At 54.1% G+C, this 18,315-nt stretch overlaps 1 protein-coding gene across 7 annotated transcripts; it reads left to right on the top strand.

Moving 5' to 3' along the window:
• The first annotated feature begins 2,002 nt into the window (after positions 1-2,002).
• On the top strand, positions 2,003-18,255 carry TBC1D13 (TBC1 domain family member 13). Of its 7 annotated transcripts, none has more exons than XM_036329429.1 (12): positions 2,003-2,135; positions 3,079-3,152; positions 4,585-4,625; positions 5,216-5,277; positions 5,421-5,520; positions 6,372-6,454; positions 7,517-7,676; positions 11,422-11,632; positions 12,188-12,351; positions 14,109-14,269; positions 14,435-14,492; positions 17,978-18,255. In XM_036329429.1, exons 1-12 carry the CDS (start codon positions 2,113-2,115, stop codon positions 18,230-18,232), a joined length of 1,392 nt encoding a protein of 463 aa, XP_036185322.1. In that variant the 5' UTR covers positions 2,003-2,112; the 3' UTR covers positions 18,233-18,255. The 7 variants fall into 7 exon arrangements, with proteins under 7 accessions (XP_036185322.1, XP_036185327.1, XP_036185323.1 ...); XM_036329430.1 differs by lacking the exon at positions 17,978-18,255 and adding an exon at positions 15,528-17,976 and having other exon boundaries at positions 2,098-2,135; XM_036329431.1 differs by lacking the exon at positions 2,003-2,135 and adding an exon at positions 2,184-2,889.
• The last annotated feature ends 60 nt before the right edge of the window (positions 18,256-18,315 follow it).

The raw sequence follows: 18,315 nt of genomic DNA, 5'->3' as shown, positions 1-18,315 counted from the left end.
ACTTCTGGTAGAGGTCCTCCTGGTAGGAGCTGCCGGTGTACCTGGGCACCTCGGGGCTGGGCCAGCCAGGCCCTCCTGCCCCTCCTGCCGGCCCTACTGGAAGCTAGCAATGGCCTTGCAGTCCTCTGCTGCTTGGCCGTGTCACCTGGCTGCTCAGGTCCTGGCATGAGGCGTTGATCTCTAAGATGGTCAGCCGTAAGCGGTACTGCTTGATACTGTCCACCAGCCTCAGCTGCTGCAGCTCCTCCTCCTTGAAGCTCGAGCCGAAGAGGGGGTGCAGGCCCAGCCCCTCAAAGTCCAGCTCCTTGGCCCCCTCTGGCAAGGGCGTGAGCCACGAGTGCACATACTGCTGCTGGGTGTTGTGGGACACACAGCCCAGGCCCCGCAGCTCCTGTGACACCTCCAGGGTGTTCCGCAGGCCGCAGTCCTCATCATCCACCACGCTCTGTGTCACCCGGCTCAGCATGCAACCCAGCCGACCGCACCTGAGGGCTCCTCGTGGGGGCAGGCGACGGTGAGGGCATGGCCCAGGAACAGGTGCAGGGCCAGTAGGTAGGGGACCTCATCTGGGGCCACCAAGGAGTAGACTGTGCCACTTCGGCCAGCCTGGGCCACATGACCCACCCCACCTGGTGCAGGAAGAGCTTGCCCTTGGCCGGTAAGCTGAAGTTGATGACATTGTCCAGTAGCGGGATGTCCAGGCCCCGGCCACCAGGTCAGTCATGATGAGGGTGGGGCACTTGCCCTGGGTGAACTTGGCCAGGTTGATCTTGTGGGCTGTTTGGTCCAGAGCGCTGTAGATGTGGGCGTAGCTCACCCACTGGAGCAGCCTCGGCCCTGCAACACCAAGGGAGGAAGTGGGGGGTATAATCAGGAGCAGGGCTGGCCTTGGAGGATGGGTCGCCAGCTGTTGGGGGGCCAATTGGGGCCAGATTGGGCTGGTTGGTCACTGCAGTGAGCCTCATAGCGACCCGTAATTCCACTGTTCGGTTGATTTGCATATTAGCTTTTTATTATATAGGAGGTTATACATAATCAATGGACACAGACAATAGTGTGATGAAGGACTGGGATGGGGCAGGGACTGGGAGGAGGGGAGTAAAGGGGGGGAAATTGAGAAACATCTCTAATACTGTCAACAATTAAATTAAAAAAATTTTTAAATATATTTTATTGATTTTTTACAGAGAGGAAGGGAGAGGGATAGAGAGTTAGAAACATCGATGAGAGAGAAACATTGATCAGCTGCCTCCTGCACATCCCCCACTGGGGATGTGCCTGCAACCAAGGTACATGCCCTTGACCGGAATCGAACCTGGGACCCTTCAGTCCGCAGGCCGACGCTCTGTCCACTGAGCCAAACCGGTTACGGCAATATATATATATTTTTATTGATTTCAGAGAGGAAGAGAGAGGGAGAGTTAGAAACATCAGTGATGAGAGAGAATCATTGATTGGCTGCCTCCTGCACGCCCTCTACTGGGGATCGAGCCTGCCACCTGGGCATGTGCCCTTTGACCGGATGGAACCCGGGATCCTCAGGCTGATGCTCTATCCACTGAGCCAAACCGCTAGGGCTCTATTGCTCTTTTACAGTACATTTCATGTTCATGCAATCCAAAAGTCACAGAAACACTGAAGTGTAGTCCCGTTTTCCACCCAGTATTTCTTGAAGCATCTGCTCCGTGCGATCGATTACTGCTGCGGGGGTGGAAGATTTCGTAGTGAAATTACCCGTATAGGTCAGCAGGGAGAGTACATCCCTGGAACAAGGACACAATAGTTTATTGCGGGTGAGGACCGTGTAAGGAGGGAGACGGTGACAGGTATATTGCGTAGATGGAAACGGAGGCCCAGGGAAGCGCCGGGAGGAACCTTAGAGCACACGGTCAGCGACCTCAACCTTGGCCACGGGATCCGCGGGCTGGATAGGGGTGGGGCGTGGCCTAGGGGAAGGGGGCGTGGCCACTGGGAAAGGAGGCGGCACGTGAGCGGGGGCGGAGCGGCACGGAACACGCACGCGGGCGGCTGCGTTTCCGGTCGGAGGCCTATGCTGAGCGTCCCGCGTCCTGGGGGCGGCGGAGGCGGCGGGGGGATCCGGAAGTCAACACCATGTCGAGTCTGCACAAGAGCCGGTAAGGGCCCGGCGGGGCCACCCCTGGCCAGGCCGCCACTCCTGCCCCGCGGAGGGCGTGCGGATGCGGCCAGGCACCCGCAGCCGCCGGGCAGAGGGGCTCGGGCGCCCACCTCCCAGCCTCATCGCCTGTGGGCCTGAGCGGGCACGGAGTGGAGGCACTGCTCCTGCACCCCCGGGGTGCACCGCTTGTCTGTCTCTCGCCCTGGGTTCCCTCTTCCCCTGGCGCCTTCCTCATTCAGGGCCTCCGTGCCCAGTTCCTCAGGCCTCCCCCGCCTTCCTTGTCACCCTTGTGAACCCTCAGTACCCTCCTCTCTCCAAAGACTTCCCATCCCCCGTGCTCATTTCTTACTAGAAATGCTAGGAAACCTGAATTTTCCCGTCTGCCCCCTCTCCCAGGCCAGATCCTGCAGCCTTGGCTACATTGTGCTCATTCTTCAGTTTTCCTCCAGCATTTGTTGTTTTAAACCTTTTGCCCTTGCCTGCAGGCAGGCCCAGAGGCCTTCTCATGATTATATTTTTGAGCCTGGAGAGCTGCCTGCAGGTTACACGGGTCCGCTGTCTGTGGATCAAATTACTCCTGGTTCCTAAGGGTTCATTGAGTTCAGAGCGTGGAGCTGTGGGCTGGACCTGGCCGGCAGGAAGTGCCCGATAAATGCCAGCTCACTCAATGTTAGGCTGTGTCTGACTTCACGATGCTTGTTTGAGAACCTCCGCACAGGAATATCTCCGCGTTTCTGAGCTGAGAGGAAGAGGTGACCTGTAGTTCTGTAGCTCCCCAGAGCTGACTTGGGTTCGGACCTCCATGCGCTTTGCCATCTGAAGGGGAGGGAGGAGCAGGTTGGAGATGGGTGGTCTGAGGGAGCTGCGGGCTTGGGAGTGGTCACTAGCCTGTGGTCTTCGGTTTGGGCGTGTCTCATTTGCCTCCCCCTCCCGCCTTCTAGGATTGCGGATTTCCAGGATGTCCTGAAGGAGCCCACCATCGCCTTGGAAAAGCTTCGGGAACTCAGCTTTAGTGGTGAGAGGCATTGCTCCATTTTCAGAGTTTGTGGCGAGGATGGAGGGGCAGGTGCCCCAAGGCCAGACCTGCTCGGTTCTGGGGGCCAGCCTGCCTCTTGGAGCTTCTCCAGATCCTGTGGAGCTGACCAACCAGGGACTCCCCTGAGCCACAGTTAGCTCGCCTGTGGGCCTGAGGGTGCTTCATTGGTGTCTGAATGATGCTATTGCCTCCTTGGAAGAACTCAGAGGACGGAAGATGGCAGTTAGGGAGTGGGGAGGAGGCTTCTTGAGCTGAGCCCCGTCTTCCCTCATTCCAGCAAGCTCCCCGAGTGGCAGAATTTGGTTAGCTGCGGAGTAGTTCTGGTTCTCTCCCTGGCCGGGCATCAAAGCCTCCCGAGGCGGTAGTGAGCTTTGGTTGACGGTGAGAAAGTTTCCAGCCTCGAGCAGCTGGCCGATGGAGCTGTTCTCAGCAGGGCTGGACTTGGCCCTTGCTGGCTTGGTTAACCTTCATCTTGGAACTCCCCCCCCCAGGTGTTCTGCGTAGCTTCTTGTCACCGTTCAGCCTTTGTACTTTCGTCAGCGAGGAATTCTCAGGTGGCTCCCCGCTTCCCCTCGCAGATTCTGAGATGGGGGCACTAGCTCCTGTTCCAGGCAGGTAGGGACATCGTAGCAGCAGCTGCACTAGCCAGGTCTCTGACAGTGTTGCAGGAGAAGGTTGCCTTCCTGTCAGGAGTGATAATGAGGCCCTGCAGCTCGTGAGGGGCCTGGGAACTGCGCTGGGCTGAGGAATCCGCCAGGCCCTGGAGGGGGCAGTCTGCGGCGGGTCGTGGTGAAAGTGTGACCTCTGGAGTCAGACTGACCTGTGTCCTGAGTCCTTGGTGGCTTTCTTTATCTGTAAGGTGAGGATGAAGTGCAGTCAGGTCCATAAAGCAGGAAGCACTCAGCGTCTGTAGCTTAGTTTACATGCCACACATGCTTGTGGACGGGAATGGAAGTCAGATGTGGCTCTGGTCCTGCTGGGGCCGACCCATAGTAAGAGTTAAGATGTTAAATAAGTACACAGATTACGTTCTGCGATCAGAGCTGTGAGGGATGCGATGAAGTCACGGAGCCATTATTTTTAATGGGTGATCTGCCTGATTGGGAAGAGATGGTGGTTGGTGCAGGTTGCTCCGAGGAAGAAATTTCTAGGATGAGGAAGTGTAATCCTCAAAAGAATATGCCAGATAGAGGGAGCTCTGGGCTGGGGTCAGGGGTCAGGGGTCAGGGGCCAGGGGTCATGGAGAGAAAGCACACACAGGATTAGCATCTAGCCTAGTAACTTTTGTGGCAGAAAATGATTCTTGAAGAACTACTTGCTCCCTCTACTCCCTGTGGACTGGCTCCGAGGTGGAGGGCTGGGGGCTCTGGGCTCTGGCCTAGGGTGTGACCTTTGCGTGCTGTGTCCACAGGCATCCCCTGTGAGGGCGGACTGCGGTGCCTCTGCTGGAAGGTGGGTGTGCCTGGGTGGGCTTCTGCTCTGCTGAGAGGCCCTGGTTCCTGCATGGGCTGCCCCCACCCCCAGCCCCTTCTTTCTGTTCTGTGCCTTTCCTTGCTTTGTCTGGGGAAGCTTTTCTGGGAAGTCCTGGGCTTTCGGTTCCTCTTGGTGTTCCCTGCAGGGTCCCTTTGGGGACGGAACACTTTGTAATGCCCGTGAAGCCCTTTGGGTCCTGGTTCAGGCAGAGCAGTGGGAGTGAGGCACATTGGGACAGAAAAGGCTGTGCTTTGTCCAAAACGATTAAGTGGTGTGGCCATGGAAGCCCAGTCTCCTAGCTTCCAGCCCGTTTGAGCACAAGGTCTCATTATCATTTGGAAGAGTCTGTGTGAGGAGGAGAAGAGGAAAGGCCTGGTTTGGGATAAAGGAGGGGGGCGGCAGTGGGGAGGAAGGGGCGGCTCCCCCAGCCCATACCCACACTCCCGGGCTTCAGCCCATCACGTCTTCTCTGGGCATTGTCAGGGGTTTTGCTTGAGGCCTGTCAGCCTCTACCTGCTGTCCAGGGCCGGCTGGGGAGTCACCAGAGCTTTGCTCCTCTTGCTCTGCAGATTCTCTTAAACTACCTCCCGTTGGAGAGAGCCTCATGGACCGCCATCCTGGCCAAGCAGAGGTAGGTAGGCCCGGAGAAAGGAGGATGCCGGGAGGGTCTCTGTATCAGACAGAGCAGGTGGTGTCGAGCCTGACCTGCCTCCTGTTCCGGGCTCCCTGGGCAAGACCTTTGGGAATTACCCCTCCCTTCTCTTCTCCCGGCAGGGAGCTATATTCCCAGTTCCTGAGGGAAATGATTATCCAGCCCGGCATTGCCAAGGCCAACATGGGTGTGTCCAGAGAGGATGTGACCTTTGAGGACCATGTGAGTAGGGTCAGCAGCAGGGACTGGGGCTACAGGGTGGAGAGGGTGTGGGCTTTGAGTGGGCACAGTCCCCCCACCCCAGAGGATGGTGCAGCTGGTCTCGGTCCCCTCTGGCCCTTCCAGTACCTCCTTTCTTCATGTGGCTGCTCTTCCCCTGAAGGCCTTCGTCTCCCCCCTTCCCCGGGCCCAGGCAGCAATCTCGGTGATAGCTGGGGCTCGGAGCGCGGTGAGCAGTCCTGGGCCCGGTCTCTGCCCGCATCGTCCCCTTTCCTCCTCACCCTGTTCCTTGACGTAGGCTCTGTGATCTGATAGTTGAAGAAAGCCAGAGCAGGTGGCAGTGAGGGGGACTGCCTTTCTGTGGCCTGGAGGAAGCCTCCTTCGTTCTCCAGCACTGAGCGTCGCCTGTGTGCCCCGCAGTGTGAGAAGTGGAGATGGACCACACCAGGCCCCTCCTCCAAGGATTGTAGTTAGTGACTCAAAGCTGTGATTTGATGAGTTAGACTCCAAGACACGGCATTCATTCATTCACCCATTCATTCAGTCAACAAGCATTTAGTGAGAACCTGTCCTATGCAGCATTCTAGAGCCAGAGCAGTAGACAGAAGGAATAGAGTCCTCCAGGCAGGGGTGTCCTCAGAACAGGCAGCAGGCCTTGGCTGTTAGCTGTGGTGGAACGGGGTTTGGGAGGCTGCAGTGGCCTGTGCTGCTCCCCTGTAGCTCACAGGCATCTCGGAGCCACTGTCTGGCCTCTGATGGGATTGGTGGTGTGAGGCCACTGCTCAGGCCTCAGAACGTCTCTGACTCTGGAGCTCTCGCTAGGCCTAGGCTAGCAGCTTATTTTCTCCCCACAGCCACTCAACCCCAACCCCGACAGCCGGTGGAACACATATTTCAAGGACAACGAGGTGCTGTTGCAGATCGACAAAGACGTCCGGTAAGCAGGGTGCCCGGGCTGGGAGTGGGTCCATGGGACTCCTGCGCGGTCCCAGTCCTGTCCTTTTCCTTCCCAGCCCAGGCCCACGGGGTCCAGTGGGGGTGTGAGGAGCTGTTGGTGGGAGGTCTGGGCAGTCAGTGATGCGGGGCCTGAGAATGGGCTGGCGAGTGCAGGGAGTGTGTGTGTGGGTCCCTGTGCTCGCCGGTGCCCAGCTCTCTCTTCTCCCTGCCTTAGTCTCAGTTGTCCTGGGCATTTATGGTTCATCCGATCATTCCTTCATCAGATGGATATCGAGCCCCTGCTCCATGGCAACCCTAGTGCCGAGCTCAGGCTTGAGCACTGAGTAGACAGACATGTCCCTCCCAAAGGAGCCTGGGACCGTGTGGGGCGGGGTGGGGGGTAAGGGGGATGGGAAGACAGGTGCTCCACACTTTCGTGTCATTAGCGTTTATGGTAAATGCTCTGAAGGAAGAGTTCAGGGTGTTTCGAGGTGTTCGGGACGCCTTGCCTGAGGAAGCAGTGTTCTGGCTGAGCTCTGGGGAGTCAGGGGCCTGGGGAGGTGGGAGGGAAAGGCTGTGGTGGATCTGCCTGTGCGAGGCCCTGAGAGCACGGGAAGCTGGGCTGTTTAAAGAGCGCGTGGTTGAAGCTCATGGAGGGAGACGCGTTGGACCTTGGACTTGCTTTTCCTCTCACTTTGTCTTGGACATTTGTTTCCCAGGTCAGCTGTGTAATATTTTACCGTACAATGTGCAACGTAACCGCCCTAGCCCACCTGCAGCTAACACTCTTGTACATATTAGATGTTTTTGACATGGAAAGATGTTTGTGATTTAAGGGACGAGTTGGATCTTAAGATCTTTAAAAAGTATATATATGTGCGTGTATCTGTCTGCAAATACATAAGAATATGGGTATATGTTATAATGATTATATTGCCTCTTAAAAACTAAATTAACAATATATATAATGTTACTAATTTTTAAAAAAATGTCTTTTGGGATGCTGGGATGTCCGACGCCTCCATCCTGAGTAACAGTACTCTCCCCTGTTCCCTCGTGACAGGAGGCTGTGCCCAGACATGTCCTTCTTCCAGAGGCCCACCGAGTACCCGTGCCTCCTCATCCTGGACCCCCAGAACGAGTTTGAGACCCTCCGTAAGCGGGTGGAGCAGACGACGCTGAAGTCCCAGACCGTGGCCCGGAACCGGAGCGGGGTCACAAATGTGAGGGGCAGCCTGGGAGTCAGGGACTCCCCACGACAGCCTTTTCCTCCCTGCTTCCCTTTGGCCACTGGCCCCAGGACCGTCTGTCCTGACAGTTACTCAAGACAAGTTCAGTCCTGCCAGGGCTCTTTCTGGAGAGTCAGGGATCAAGTTCAAGGCTGGATGTAATGGCTACTGGGGGAGGTCCCTGCTGTGCAGCGAAGGAGCCAGGCTGCTATTGTAGTGGAGATGGCTCTTTAAAAAGTAATTCCAGGTATGATGGGAGATTGAGGGGTGGGGAGCTGACCTGGCCTGGATGTCAGGGAAGAGTTCTCTGAGAAAGTGACATTTAAGCTTATGCTCGAAGAGCTAGGAGGACAGAGCATTCCAGGGGGGAGGAGGGCGTATGTGTCGGTCTTTGGGCAGGCGGTGGTGTGGTGTGTTCAGGGAGTAGAGGTGTCCGGTGTGGCTAGAAGCAGAGGGAAAGGGAGAGAAGGTTGCTGGAGGACACTGGAGAGGTCAGTGGTGGTGAGGCCACACGGGCCTTTATCCTGAGGGCTGGGGGCCCTGGTGGCATTCTGAGCCGGACAGTGATGTCATTCGGGGCTGCTCTTGTAAGAGATCGCTGTTGGCGCTGTGGGGGTGTTGACCTGAATGGCAGGAGCAGCGGTGGAGGGGGGCTAGGAGGTGGCTGCATTGCTCAGGCAGGAGCGGGTGGGAGCTGGGGCTGGGGTGGAGCAAGGACTGGTGCTGCCCAGGCCATGCTGAGGGTTTGAACCCCAGTCTTTTCAGGCTCCTGTAACTATAGCCAAATGAGTGTATAACCTTATTTCCTGACTTACACCTACTGGTTTGGTACCCGGAGCTCTGAACTTTTCACTGCCTTCAACACAGAAAAAACTCTTCCCTGTAGCCTCCAAAAAGCTAGACAGATGCTACTGCGGAGCTTTTCCCTCCAAGTGGAACGACTGGTCAAGGCTCTGTGCCTGTCGGAGAGCAGCACTTCCCGCTGCAGGGTGATGGCAGTTACCACTGGTCCCAGGGGCCGCCTGCCTGCGACAGCGGGGTTGCTGCAGGGGCCGAATGCTGGCTGAGTGAGGCAGGGCTGCGTGCGTCCCGGCTTCAGCACCTGGCTCTGCCATTCGTTTCACTGGTCACTGGGTGGAGAGCTGAGCTCTTACCCATGTTAGGTTTGGACCTTGTCCTGGGCAGAGCAGCTGACCAGGAGCTTCATGCCTAGACTGTGGACCGTGGTGGGGCAGCCTGAGTGAAAGCTGACCGCCTGTTTAACTCCGGGCGAGCCATACTGGGCTTACCTTCCTCGGCGTCCATCTCCTCTTCTGTGGGCTGGGCGTAAGCGTTTCTGCCCGGCCTGGCTTTTGAATTGCCAAGATGAAATGAGGTCATGGCCGGGCAGATTCCTGGAAAGCTGGAAAGCCCTGGGCATGCTCAGAGGCCTGGACCTCAGGTTCTGGAGTCAGCAAGTCTGGGTTCAAATCCTAATGCCACCACTCAATTCCAGACATGATGAGTGACCTAACTTTTCTGAGCCTCTGTTTCCTTATCTTGAAAGTGAATGTTGAGAGAATATTCTAGGTTGTTCAGAGCATGACAGTGAGGCATGCTTGTGGAGCACTGTCTTGCACAGAGAGCTCTCAGTAAACGAAGTCATGTATGTGTGTCTGCACATGTACGTGCATGTATACGCACGAATGTGTACATATAACGGGAAAGGGAGTTGAAACGCCCGAGGGCCCTGCACTTCCAGGACAGTTTCCTGCACTGTCCCTGCCTGGGCTTGCCTGTGGCTCTCATACAGGTGACCCCAGGCACCCGAGTCCTTGCCAAGCTCCCGAGGACCTAATGGGCAGCCGGTGTTGGGGACCCTGCTCTATTTCATAAGTTTTAAGCAGGGATTATCACCTCCAATATTTTCTTATGAAACTTTCAAAACATTCAGAAAAATTGAAAGAGAATGTAATCAATTGCTAAGTGAGTGTACAGTGTTACCAGAAGACGTGAGAGGAAAGGTGATGTCCTTAATATTGGGATGGAGAGTGGTCAAGGACAGAGAAGGTACTGAGCCTGACCGTGGGGGTGCAGTGACTTGGTGAGACTCACAGCCTCCTTCGTTTCCTGGTCTGGATACAATAAATACAAAAAATACAAAAAGTATTTCTGTTAAAAAGTATGCTTATGATGCATACTTACATACTTATGTACTTTCCAGCTAAATTTAACGACTGTTAACATTTGGCCGTATTTGTTTTGTGTTACAGAGCGTAAGTTGCAGGTGTCCTAGACTCTCCCCCCCCCGCCCCAGTACTTCAGCAGGCTTCTCTGGGAATAAGGCCCTCCTCCTCAGCACTAACACATCCAGGAAGATAACGGTTGCATGATAACTCCTAATGTCCAGTCCATGATTGTGTGTCCTCAGTTGCGCTACGAATATTTTTGTGTGTTTTTACTCCCAAACCAGGCCCCGTTCGGGTTCATGGGCCGCCTTGGGATGCTGTTTCTTTCTTTTTTTTTTTCTTAAATATATTTTACTGATTTTTTACAGAGAGGAAGGGAGAGAGATAGAGAGTTAGAAACATCAATGAGAGAGAAACATCGATCAGCTGCCTCCTGCACACCCCCTACTGGGGATGTGCCCCCAACCAAGGTACATGCCCCTGACCGGGATCGAACCTGGGACCCTTCAGCCCGCAGGCCGACGCTCTATCCACTGAGCCACTCCGGCCAGGGCGGGATGCTGTTTCTTTAGGCTCTTGGTCTGGAGCAGCCTTCCCTTCCCCCAGCCCCCACAGCATTTCACTTTTTGAAGACTCTTAGCCAGTTCTCTGTTTTGACATATTTGAAGTTTTGTTTTCTAAATTGAAGTATAACTTAACATGCAGTAAAATGCACAAATCTTAGGTACACAGCGGGATGGATTTTTCCTTATGTATATATCTGTGTGACTGCCAACCAGAACAAGACACGGAATGTTTTTATTATGCAGAAAATGCCCCTTCCCAGTCAGTACCCCTCTCCACAAAGGGAAGCAGTGTTTTTGGCTTTTATCACTGTAAAATTTTTTTTTTTTAATCCTCACCCGAGGATATTTTCTCCATTGGTCTTTTTTAAAAAATATATTTTATTGATTTTTTACAGAGAGGAGGGGAGAGGGATAGAGAGTTAGAAATATCGATGAGAGAGAAACATCGATCAGCTGCCTCCTGCACACTCCCTAGTGAGGATGTGCCTGCAACCAAGTTACATGCCCTTGACCGTAATCGAACCTGGGACCCTTGAGTCCGCAGGTCGACGCTCTATCCACTGAGCCAAACTGGTTACGGCTCCATTGGTCTTCAGAGAGAGAGTGGAAATGAGGAGACAGAGAAACATCGATGTGAGGGGGACACATCGACTGGTTGTCTCCCACACTCGCCCGAACAGGGGCTGGGGATCAAACCTACAACCGAGATTTGTCTCCTTGACTGGGAATTGAACCCGAGACCCTTCCGTCCTCGGGCCAGTGCTCTAACCACTCTCGCCAAGCCAGCCAGGGCTTACCACTGTAAATTAGATTTTGGTCCAGTTGTCTTGTAGAATAGCCCGCCTTCTGGCTTTGTCTGCTTTTCCTCCTGGGCACGTTCCTCTATGCCCTATATTTCCCATTAGCTGGAGGTTAAGTTTAAACTTAATGGTAGACATTGCTGATGAGAACATATTGTCCATAATGCCACCCACCGTCTTAATGGGCTCCTCCTCTTCTCCCCAGATGAGCTCCCCACACAAGCACTCAACGCCATCATCCCTGAATGAGTACGAGGTGCTGCCCAATGGCTGTGAGGCCCACTGGGAGGTGGTGGAGCGGATCCTGTTCATCTATGCCAAGCTCAACCCTGGCATCGCTTACGTGCAGGGCATGAACGAGATCGTGGGGCCCCTCTACTATACCTTTGCCACCGACCCCAACAACGAGTGGAAAGGTAAAAGGGCTCTTGGCTGCCCACATCCCTTGTTGCCGGCTCCTTAAAAAATGGATCAAAGAAAACCAGGCCTGTGGGCTTTATCAGACTGCAGCTCACAGCCTCTCTCTGGGCCTCCATTCTCCCTCTGTCAGATATGGGGTTGGCCTGGATCCTCTCAGATCCATCCCAGCTCAGACTTGCTAGAATGTTGGCAGTGTACTGAGCTCTTGATATTTGTAACCGAATATTTGATAGGGGGCATGAGATGTTATACAAGAAACTGAATGATAGGATTTAAATAAATAATGATTTGAAAAATGTCCTCAGAAGAGAATAATCAATTGCTAAGCGAGTGTACAGTGTTACCAGAAGACGTGAGAGGAGAGAGGTGATGTCCTTAGTATTGGGATGGAGAGTGGTCAAGGACAGAGAAGGTACTGAGCCTGACCATGGGGTGCAGTGACTCGGTGAGACTCAGAGGTTCAGGGAGGATGTCATAGGTGAGATTTGGGGTGGGTCTCAGGAGGGCACCAGCTCCCTTTCGGCTGCCTTCACCCTGCCTGTCTCGCCCAGAGCACGCCGAGGCAGACACCTTCTTCTGCTTCACCAACCTCATGGCTGAGATACGGGACAACTTCATCAAGAGCCTGGACGACTCACAGTGTGGCATCACCTACAAGATGGAAAAGGTGTACTCCACCTTGAAGGATAAGGATGTGGAGCTCTACCTGAAATTGGTGAGGACCCCCGGCCCACCCGGGCGAGGCTACGGCAGACAGGTGGAAAGGGCCAGACTTCCTGAGCATCCCAGGTCCGGGGCGAGCTCTGGCTTGAGTCTGGGGATTAAAAGTGGCTGCTGTTGCTAGGGAACGGTGATCCTCTGCCGAGAGACCGGCGGCAGATGCTGGTAGTCCAGGCAGGCTGGCAGGGAAGGGGAGTTGATAGGGTGCCCATTGTGTGCCAGGCATTTACCGGGCACTTAATTAGCTCAGCCTTTTTGTCCCCTGAGAAAGGGTGAATTTCATTTTTAAAAGTTCAGAAAAAATTTTTTTAAATATATTTTATTGATTTTTTACAGAGATGAAGGGAGAGGGATAGAGAATTAGAAACATCGATGAGAGAGAAACATCGATCAGCTGCCTCCTGAACACCCCCCACTGGGGATGTGCCCGCACCCGGAATCGAACCTGGGACCCCTCAGTCCGCAGGCGACGCTCTATCCACTGAGCCAAACCGGTCGGGGCCAGAAAAATTTTTAAAAACTGTAGTGTATTTCATAAAACATTTCAGTAAAAAAATTATATATAAACAAACAGTTTTGGGAATAAAAAAATTTATATCAAGATATTTTTAGCCAAAACCGGTTTAGCTCGGTGGATAGAGCGTCGGCCTGCGGACTGAAGGGTCCCGGGTTCGATTCCGGTCAAGGGCATGTACCTTGGTTGCGGACACATCCCCAGTGGGAGGTGTGCAGGAGGCAGCTGGTCGATGTTTCTCTCTCATCGATGTTTCTAACTCTCTATCCCTCTCCCTTCCTCTCTGTAAAAAATCAATAAAAATATATTGAAAAAAAAAAAGATATTTTTAAACAAATATAGATTTATTTTTTTGCTGTTTTATTTTTTAATTTTAATTGATTGGAGAGAGGAAGGGAGAGAGAGAGAAACATCGATTTGTTCTGTTGACTTATGCATTCATTGGTTGATTCTTGTGTGTGCCCTGACCAGAGATTGAACCTGAAACCTTGGCTTATCGTGATTGCAGTTTTTCAGTTAATAATATTCATTATGGCTGACCAGAGGGCTCATCTCTGCTGGGAATAATTTGCTTGTAGGGTTGTCCTGTGGAGTAAATAAGTGAGATAATATATTTAACATGCTAAGCACAAGACTGACTTATAGTAAGTGCCAGTTAATGGACTCTCTATCTATAATCTGTACAGAGTTTTCTTTAATATTTGTATTGATTTTTAGAGTGAGAGGAAGGAAGAGTGAGAGAGAAAGAGAAACATTGACTGAGAGCAGAAGATCAATTAGCTGTCTCCTGCACTCCCCCTACTGGGGATGGATCCTGCCTCCTGGGCATGTGCCCTCACCAGGAATTGAACCAGCAATCTCTTGGTGCATGGGATGTGCCCAACCAGCTGAGCCACAGAGGCAAGGGCTGTATAGTGTTTTAAAATAATCAAAGCTGTCATTTATAAATCTAGAGAGTTTATGTAAGTTTGGGTTTATGGCTTCTCTTTAAACATATCAGAAGATATGACAACATGGGTTGTCAGCAAACAGCAGCTACCCCTTTAACCGAGCGAGGCTATCTAGGTGGCCCAGGGCTATCCCCCCGAGTGCCTGGCGCTCACCCCTGGCCTGCTGCCTCCTCGGTGAGGTCCCGGGCCCTGCTGTTTATCTGAATTTACATTTAAAGACTACATGATGTGACATGGCTACCAGCCAACACGGATTCTTGCACCTACTGCGCGCCTCTGTCTCCCCAGCAAGAGCAGAACATCAAGCCCCAGTTCTTTGCCTTCCGCTGGCTGACGCTGCTGCTGTCCCAGGAGTTCTTGCTGCCTGATGTCATCCGTATCTGGGACTCCCTCTTCGCTGATGACAGCCGCTTTGACTTCCTCCTCCTTGTCTGCTGCGCCATGCTCATGTGAGTGTGGCCATGAGCAGAGGGGCGGGCGGGACTGCCCTCACCAGGCTGGAGGGAGCCGCTGGGAACCTTGGGTGCGGGTGGTGAGCGGGAAGGGGCTGGGCGGGGCCTGCACTAGGCGCAGCCCAGGGTCCCAGCGTTTTGCTGCTTGTTTTCCTTACTTAGATTGATCCGGGAGCAGTTGCTGGAAGGGGATTTCACTGTGAACATGCGGCTCCTTCAGGTAATGGTGTTCAGAGGCAGACACTTACCGAGCGCCCACCCCCTGCCAGCTACTGGGACAGGCTGGGTCAGAACAATGGAGTGTAGCAAGGCTTAAGAGTCTGGACCCCTGATGCAGATCTGGGTTTGGATGGGTTTGAATCCCGGCTTTGGCACTGACCTTGAGTGTAGGGTGGCCTTGAGTGAATGACTTGGCCTCTCTGAACTAAGTGCTGTACCTGTTCATTGTACCTGGGACACAGCGGTGCCCAGTACGTGATAGTGCTCGGAGGTAGTCATGCCCAGACCTGGAGCAGGAAAGTGGGGCTCAGTGGTTAAGAACATGGGCTCAACGGTCAGACAGTGCTAGGCTCACATCTTTGTTCTGCTCTGCGAGTCGTGACCTAAGCCAAGTAATAAGCTCTCTAGGCCTCAATTTCTTCAACACCTGGCCTGGGGTTTGTTTGCAATAACTTTACTGAGTAGATCTGTAAATAGGCATAAGCACCCCCTGATTGGGCTTTTTTTTTTTTTTAATATATTTTATTGATTTTTTACAGAGAGGAAGGGAGAGAGATAGAGAGTTAGAAACATCGATGAGAGAGAAACATCGATCAGCTGCCTCCTGCACATCTCCTACTGGGGATGTGTCCGCAACCCAGGTACATGCCCTTGACCGGAATCGAACCTGGGACCTTTCAGTCCGCAGGCCGACGCTCTATCCACTGAGCCAAACCGGTTTCGGCCTGATTGGGCTTTTGAGGTGCCCCTTTGAGCTGATGTATGGACAGAGGCCAGCCCAGTGCCAGGTGGGGAGAGAGGAGCAGAATGGTCCTGGTCCCAGGGAAGGGCTGCAGGACCTGTGGTGGAGCTGGTTGGCTTGGTTACATTAGTGCTGCAGTGAGTGCCATGTTAGCTACATGTGGGGGTGATAACCTGTGGCCCCTGCCTCTGGGGCCCCCGATACAGCATGGTGACAGGTCTCAGGGGGAAGGGCACAGGTTGGCAGCGGGGGAGCTGACTTCAGAGGTATCTTGTTGGCTTTTCCCGTGCCCAGGATTACCCCATCACAGATGTCTGCCAGATCCTACAGAAAGCCAAGGAACTCCAAGACTCAAAGTAGCCTGGCAGCAAGAGGCCCAGGTTTGGGAGAGAAGCCACCACCGGTCCGTGTTCTGGCTTCTGGAACACAGACGCCTGTGGGATCCCAGCCCGAGGGGGAGCTCCAGGCCTTCTCACTTGGCTCCGTCCCCCTAGGCCACTCCCACGGGGGCACGCTGTGCCACGATCCTTCCTGACCACCAAGCCCTGGCTCCCTCTCTGCTCTGCAACCCTGGGGCCCTTTCCCCAGGCAGCTGAGCAAGGCTGGAGCTTCTGAAGTTGTTTCCTGGGACTGGGCACATTGGGGGCGCGGGGGCTGGTAGAGGTCCCTCCTCCTCCTGTGCTGCTGCTCCCTCCGGCTCTGCTCGGGGAAGGTGCTTGGCAGATGAGCCAGAAACCACCTCGGGGGGGTTGGTGCTTAGGCTTCTCCGTGGGCACAGTGACACTGAGGGAGCTAAGAAGCTGCCAGGCCCAGGCCACACCCTCTGCCTCTCACTGAGTGTGTGTCTGTGCCAGTCTCTCTGTCTATCCGTGTGGATGTGCGGGGGAGGGTTTTTGATTCCCTCTAGGTCTCTGCTTCTCCCCTGTCTCTGCCCGTCTCCTTCTCCCTCCATCTCTTTCACAGAGGCTTTGCTCCTCAACATTGCTCTCCCTCTGCCCTCCTCTCTTGGGGTGCCTTATCCCCAGCCTCTTCCCCTCACTCCTCCCCTCCATGCCTGTGAAACCCAGAAATAGAATGAGGAGTCTGGCTTAGCAAAGCCTCTGGAAGTCACCCTTGGCCTTTGCACCCTGTTCCCACCCCCAGCCCCAGGCTCCCAGGTCCCTCAGACTGGGAGGGAGTCCACAGTGCCTCACCAGAGGGCCCTGAACCTGCCCCCCCCCCCCCCAATCTTGGAAACCAAAAGCTGCTGAGAAGTGATGGCCCGTGAGGCTTTGAGCCTCTTACCCTCCTTTCTGCCCAGGGATGGAGGAGGGAGAGCTGAGTCTTCCAGAGATTTCCCCAAAGGAACAGGACATTAAGGCGGTGCTGCGCCAGGGTTTGGGATCCAAGTGCTTCAGAAGAGTAGTCATTCCCGCGGCTTTCAGGGCCCATCCAGGGAGGGCGAGTCCCATGATTGGCCAGCGGGACCAAAGGGAGCCTCCCTGGGCGGGCTGAGCTCAGAGGCCCTGGATCCTGTCAGGGCCAGGGGAGCCGAGCAAGCAGAAGTGGGTGCTGGTCACCCACTTGGGCTGGTCCCAGGATTTGGGGTGGATGCACTTAGAGCAGGAGCCGTTGGCCACTCCCACTGCTGGGCAGTGGGAAGAAAGGGCTTATTCTGATCAAGTCCCTTCCCTCCTTTTGTAAGGAGGCAGGTGGTTTGGGTCTGGACAGCTGGGTAATGGGGCAAGGGTCTTCCTCTGCTCAGACTGGCGGGCAGGCACCCTGGCGCCCCCGTAGCCGTCCTGAGGCCGGCAGCCAGGACCTGCTGCCGCATAAGCCAGGCTGTGGGCCAGGATCAGCTTCCCCCAGGGGCTCCTGTTGCTTTGGATGCCGCTGGGACTTGTGCACTTGCCTGTTTGCCACCTCCTCTCATAACACACAGTTTTTGGGAGATTTTTACTATTTATTCAAACTCTTGGATATTTATTGCCGATTGGCAAGTGCTTGGTTTGGGGGTGTGGGTGGAGCTGGGAAGGCAGAAAAGGAGTTAGAAGCATGTTCTTTGGGCTTTCTGAGGTCAGACTCGGCGTCCTCTCCCCCTGCCTCTGGAACCTTCCTGCTGGGGTTGCTCTGAGTTCTGTCCTGGAACTGGAAGGAAGACTCCAAGACCTTGCACTGGACAGAGACACTGCTTCCCACCAGCCTGGCCCACCTTCCCAGAACTTGTCGGCTTGTTCAGTTCCAACTTTGACTCCTTCTCAGCCTGAGATGTGGGTCACAGCCTGGGACCCAGCAGACACTGCCCAGGGCACCTGATGCGTTCCCTCTCGCCTGTCCCCTTGCCTTCCCTTCTGGGGCCACACTACTTGAATCACTGCATCGGATTTGCCTCAGTGGCAGGCCTGAGGCCAGTGCCCTCTCCTTGACTTTTGGATGAAGGTCAAGAGCACAGGGACCATGTCGAGGTTTGGCTGAGGAAAGGACCTACCCCTGGTGATTCCCTTTCTCTAAATTCTCAAGGGAGGTTCCCAGACAGCCCGAGTGCCCGGCTTCCTGCTTGTGAAGCTTCCCCAGGAACTGGGACACGTTACAGATGGGGCTGTATTAGTATGAATTCAGCGGGGCTTGCTCACTCCAGGGGGTCAGAACGTTAGTCTGCGTTTGTTTGTTTTTTGTGTTCTTTGTTTTTAAGGAAATCAGTTTTGTTTCTTGAATCAGTGCTGTTGATGACAAGTTGTCTTTAATAAATCATGTTCTTTGCAAAGGGCGCTGGTACTGTGATGGGCTGGAGCCTTCGAGACCTCAGCAAGAAGGAAAAGTCTGAGCAGGAGGCTCTTCGTTGTCTGAGGAAAGGCCCGGGGAGTCTTGGCGGTGGTGCCTGTTTAGCTCCTCGCTCAGACGTGCAGTGTGCAGCTGGGAGGGGGCGGACTGGGAAGAACGTAATTACATCATGGTTTCAGAGCAAGTTTGTTTGTTTTTTTAGATTGAAAACCTATGAAAACTCAAACACCAGTAAATAAAACAAGTCATTCATATCCCACAATCTGGAGGAAATCCCTGAGAATACGTTAGTCTTTTCTTCGCAGGTGTAATTTTTATTACA

This window comes from Myotis myotis, unplaced genomic scaffold (genome assembly GCF_014108235.1).
Source record: "Myotis myotis isolate mMyoMyo1 unplaced genomic scaffold, mMyoMyo1.p scaffold_m19_p_12, whole genome shotgun sequence".
NCBI lineage: Eukaryota > Metazoa > Chordata > Mammalia > Chiroptera > Vespertilionidae > Myotis > Myotis myotis.
The sequence above is the reverse complement of the archived record's forward strand: the minus strand, read 5'-3'. Positions and strand labels throughout refer to the sequence as shown.